The sequence below is a fragment of the Echinops telfairi genome, unplaced genomic scaffold (assembly GCF_000313985.2).
Source record: "Echinops telfairi isolate 266 unplaced genomic scaffold, ASM31398v2 ScPeMD7_31;HRSCAF=116, whole genome shotgun sequence".
Classification (NCBI taxonomy): Eukaryota; Metazoa; Chordata; class Mammalia; order Afrosoricida; family Tenrecidae; genus Echinops; species Echinops telfairi.
The window spans coordinates 35,011,951-35,017,376 of record NW_022103928.1 but is presented as its reverse complement, the minus strand read 5'-3'; the positions used below and the strand labels follow the sequence as shown (position 1 = coordinate 35,017,376).

General features: G+C 41.4%; 1 protein-coding gene and 1 non-coding gene across 3 annotated transcripts in view; both read right to left on the bottom strand.

Annotated features, from left to right (window-relative positions):
* DIP2C (disco interacting protein 2 homolog C) overlaps nucleotides 1-5,426 on the bottom strand; it is a 247,197-nt gene that overhangs the window by 222,396 nt on the left and 19,375 nt on the right. For both annotated transcript variants that reach the window (XM_045289849.1, XM_045289848.1), the window contains exon 3: nucleotides 4,429-4,539. In XM_045289849.1, coding sequence (XP_045145784.1) covers nucleotides 4,429-4,539 — 111 coding nt within the window. The remainder of the gene's footprint in view (nucleotides 1-4,428; nucleotides 4,540-5,426) is intronic.
* On the bottom strand, nucleotides 1,796-1,959 carry LOC115869645. The gene has a single exon (XR_004046302.1). It is a non-coding gene; the product is annotated as a U1 spliceosomal RNA (small nuclear RNA).

The window sequence follows — 5,426 nt, the reverse complement described above, 5'->3', positions numbered from 1 at the left end:
AATGTTTTACTGTATTTTCCCTTTTTCGTTTAATAAATTGGGTAATACGAGTGTAATGGTGACTAAAGGGTGTTTTTTCATGTCCTCTATGCTCTAACTATGAAAATATTTTATTTACAAATAAGGAATCCTACTTCGCGGAATTTCATTTATCACAGTAGGGTCTAGAACCGATTAACCGCGATAATCGAGGGTTCACTGTATATATTAATATATTTACATAGATAATGCCTATAGCTATACCTCTATAAATGCTTTTATACTTCCTCCCCTCCTTTCCTCTATTTCCTTTCGCCTTCCTCCTGTCCCACTATCATGATCACCTTCCACTTGGCTCTCAGTAATTCCTCTTGGATACATGTTCTTGATCAAATCCCACCAGACCTCCTCGCCATTGATTTTAGACCTCTTGTACCCTTATTCCTGAGTTTGTCGGCTTCCTGCTTTCCCTCCCTGCCCCCGTCCTCTCCCATGTCCCCCCGGGACCACTGGTCCCGTTGTTTTCTTCTTGGGATTGTTTGTCCTGCCTATCTTACACAGACAGACATAGGGGGAAAGGGAAAACAAAAACAAAAAGCATAGATCATTCTCGGTCTGTCTGCTGACTGTTATGAGTGTTTTCCAATCGGGTCTATTGAGATGCTAAGCCTTGTCGGAGTCAGTCTATTTTCAGGATCCCTCGGTTACTTTGCTCCCCTTGCACTCCCTTCGCGTTTCACCCCGCTGCGCGTGGGGCGCACTAGGCTCAATTTCCACACAGTGTCTCCAGACAATACTTCTTTTGGCTTGGCCAAGCAAGTGAGGCCAACTTCAATTTCCAGATGTTTTACATTCTGCCATGCCCCCTACAGCTGGCTTGCCTCTGCCTACCCTCTGCTTCTTGGGACTTGAACTGTGACCTATTGTGTTACCTCACTAGCTTCTGAAGCCTTATGGACTGGAAGGAACCTCCAAACAAATGTCTGAACATCAGGTTGGGAGTTACCAGCCCCCATAGCCGCACTTCCTGAACTGTCTATGAGTTCTCAGCGACTACCGTGGAGAAGTGGTGGTTGGCATCAGGGATAAAAGCATTAGGTGGTATAGCATTTTGGGAATCAGCCATTTGGGACATCTTTAATCTCCACCTCATTGGGACTAGTCTTGAGCTAATCTTTCTAAAAGAAATTGTTTTTGCAATGGTATACAAAATACCTTAAAATCTGATCCTTCAGCCTACTTCTTTTTTTCCCGTTGCTAAATATCCCACATCCCCTCATCGTTCCTTTCTTCCAAACATATGAAGCAGGCACTACTTTAGGTGTGTGGCGGGCCTGAGTGAATAAAACAAAGGTCCTTTCTTTGTGGAACTTATATCCTTATCCGACCACACACAGGTCCTGTAGATACCCTTTGGTGGTAATGTGCTTTCTGTGTCCAAGAGACCACCAAGGATGCCAGGGTGGCTGCAGAGCAACAAGTGAGAGCAAAGTGGGGAAAGTTCAGATCCTAGGGGTAAAGGAAGTCAGAACATGTGTCCCGTAGGCCACTGGAAAGCTCTGATTTTTACTCTTCAGTGAAATTAGGAACGACTAGAACATTTAAGCACAAGTATGTCATGAGCTAGCAAGTGCTTTAGAGGACCACTCTGGATGCTGTGCTGAGAACAGACAACACAGATGCACAGAAGCTGCATCATCCGCTCACGCTCTGTTTAACAGCACTTGCTGCACTGGACACCGCACCGAGGCACTTCCCAGTCTCTTCCTTTAGAATCTAAAGATGAAGACTCTGAAACTTTTTTTTTTTTTTCTTACAGGGGAGAGCGCAAACGCAGTCCCCCACTACCACAAATTATGCAGTCGAGTTTCCCACATTTGGGGACATCGCAGGGGTCAGCACATCCGGAGTGCAAAGGATAAGCCTCGCCCTGGGAAAACCACCTTCGTGATCATGGTATCTCCTCTGCCAGGTAAGTATCGACTCTGAAACTCTTGAGGGAGTGTCTTAATGTTTCCTGTAGTTCGCTAGCACGGTACTTGGGAGAGATGCTCCTCAAACCTTTCCAGTGGGCCAACAGAGGGGATACACATGAACTTGGTCCCATGAAGGGTTTGAACTATACTTTGAGCTGCACCCTGAAACCAAAGGAGAGTCAAAAGTAGCATCCATGTTAGGGCTGGAAGCCACAATTCCGCCCATGGTGAAGGTCCTATATGAACAATGGAACAGAGAGAGTAATCAAGTAAGAGGAATCCAGGAAGAGAAGATGTGGGCAAGGTGGCTTGGGAAGTGATAACCCCCCAGTGACAAGAGAAATGCTCACAGGATGTGTAACCATAAAGAGAGGAACATTTTAGAATAGAGCCATGACCCCCCCAAAAACAGCAGAATTCCCACTTCTTATCTCTGAGTCTGGGATTCCAATTGATAAAGATTAATAATCATTGAAGCGTCTTATTATAAAACACATTGTGAATCTCACTCTGTCGATGGGGCTTTCTTCTCAACCTCACAGTTATGCTCATGATAAATACAAGGATCTACATGTGACCTCCTCCCTGGGGGACGGACAACAGAAAAGTGGGTTAAAGGGAGACGTCAGGCAGGGCAAGATATGACAAAATAACAATTTATAAATTATCAAGGGTTCATGAGGGAGGGGGGAGCGGGAGGGAGGGGGAAAATGAGGAGCTGATGCCACAGGCTTAGGTGGAGAGCAAATATTTTGAGAATGATGAGGGCAATGAATGTACAAATGTGCTTTGCACAATTGATGTATGTATGGCTTGTGATAAGAGTTGTATAAGCCCCTAATAAAACAATTAAAAATGAGTAATAATTCTAAAGTAGGGATTGCGGTGGGCTGGCAAGAGAGGGTCTAATGTCCACCACTTTTCTGACATTTTAACTTCTCGTGGTGGCTTGCATATTGCTATGATGCTGGAAGCTCTACCACTAATATTTCAAACTGCAGTAGGGTTACCTATGGTGGTCAGGTTTCAGCAGAGCATCCAGAATGAGACACTAGGAAGAAGGGTTATTATTATTAGCCAATGAGAATGCACCATGAATCATAGTCTGATATGGTTCTGGAAGATGGGTTCCAGGCATCAATCAAAGCCTTCTGACAGCTGCCCAAAAAGGCAGGAGCAGAGTTCATCTTTTTCTTTCTTTCCCAAGTATATTTCTTTTTTCCCTGTACAAATGGCTCTTGATGCAATAAAATCTGTTTCCCCCTTTTCTCACTTTTAGAAAGAAAAGCAGAGCCAGGAAGTCAGGCAGATGACCACTCAGGAGGAAGTGGTGGTGGGGGTGTATCATGTAGGCCTGCTGTTAGTGGACAGATTGACTACAGGTGATGCCATGAGATTCTCAGGACTTACCCACTTGTGTGAACTGTGTGCATTACATAAATCTCACTTAGCCTGTGTCTTCTTCTGCAACACGAGACAAAAAGGATTCCATTTGAAAATTAAATAAGATAATGCCTACAAAAAGTATTTTGGGAGGGTGGTGGAGGAAGAAAAAAAATGAAGAGCTGATACCAAGGGCTCAAGTAGAAAGAAAATGTTTTGAAAAGGATGATGACAACATATCTACAAATGTGCGTGCCACATGGATATATGGATTGTTATAAGAGCTGTAAAAGCCCCCAAATAAAATGATTAAACAAAGAAAGGTATTTTGCAAAAGAGAAAGTGGAGTTTGCATGTTATAATTAAGATCACCACCAGCAATTTACAAGTATCCCAACTGGTGTCTTAGGATCAACAACAACAAAACTTGCATGTAATTTTCTTTAAAAATGTGTAGATCGGAAAGCAGAAAAAAAGGGGAAAAAACTATTTTAATCTCAAAGTTGAAGAAAAAAAATCCCTCAAATTACAAGTGAAATAATCATAGGGTAAGCTTCCTGTTGCTAAGTGAATAGAAGAGAGTTAAGCTGCCCACATCCAGGTAAGGATTGCAGAAAGTTAAATTACTGACAGCATTCTTAATAACTAGCATCATAAAACAAAAAGGCATGCTATAAACAAGATATATCAAATAGATTTTGTTTCTTTACTGAAAACTTTACCTGAGAAATAGACATCACTGAGGTTGAAAGACAAAGTTTACACTGGCAAGCAAGATTTCTAAAACTAACATCATATAAAGCGGCACATTAAAAAAAGAGCTTCTGGGTTTTTTTTAATGATGAATTCTCAATAGCAAACAACCTTCTGAAATGTGAAAAGCACTGTTATTTACTGAATTATAATGTCTAATATCGGTGGGGGGGGGGAAGAGTGGTAAAATTATGCAGTCATCTCTAGATCACAACAAACCCAAGCACCAGAAAATTCAAATCTGCTACAGTTCTATCTGGAAACACGCACATTAGTTAGTTACATTACATACGAAAGTCACCAACTAAAACGGTATTCATCTCATTTAGCGCCTTACCCGACCGATAGCGTTCATCCCGTGACCCTGAGGACCTTCGGCGGTGATAGCGAGAGGAAGAAGAGGGAGTGACCGGGGTGCGGCGCTCTTGAGGCAAAGCTTGATCCACTCCTGAATTTAAAGACAGAAAGGCAACGGGAGGGTGAGAATGTACTCCGTAACCAGAGTTCATGTATATTGTGCAACGGATCAGTTTGGGAAATGAAGCCTTGACCCACTCCGTTCCCACTGCAAAGTTGGAGTAACTTGTGGGAATGGATGTGGGGGCACAAGGGGATGGCAGCCGACAGAAGAGGATGAAAGGAAGGGAGAAACATTCCAGGCTGGATGAGAAGGAAAGCGAGGTGTAGACTTCTACTGCATGTGAGGTTGTGCATGTTCCCAACATTGGAGTCTTCAGAAATACCAAGATATACTCCTTCACAATGTACACGTTACAAGTGGACATTCCCCATCATGGGAACAAGCACAAGTTAAGCCACAACTAAATCCTTTGAAGTTTATACTAATGGAGCTTAAAACGTATAATCAAGTTATAATCTTGTTATAAGAATACACAAAGTTAAAAAATTTGAGAAAATTTAAAATTACATTTATTATTTGTGGGTCTACAGTTAACTTTCAAATAAATCCTATAGTATACTTTAATGATATAATGTAGGTATACAGGATTTCACAAATACTACTTTAACCTTTTATGCTTAATCTAAATTTACCAACTCTTTGGAAGCTCATTCCATTTGATGCTCGTTTAACAAGTTTTGTTCAAACACAGCTCTGATGAATATGAACATAGATAAAATTGTTTAACTGGTCAAAAAGTTGACCCCATATCCCAACCTCAATAATTATTATATTTTTAAATTAGAATATCAAGAAACACCAGTCAAATATTATGGAAAATATTTAATCACTGTAGTTCAAGACTGAAGAAATTATGCAATGTTGAGTATTAATCATTAATTGTTGTTTCTTTTGGAAAAGTTCAATAATACATG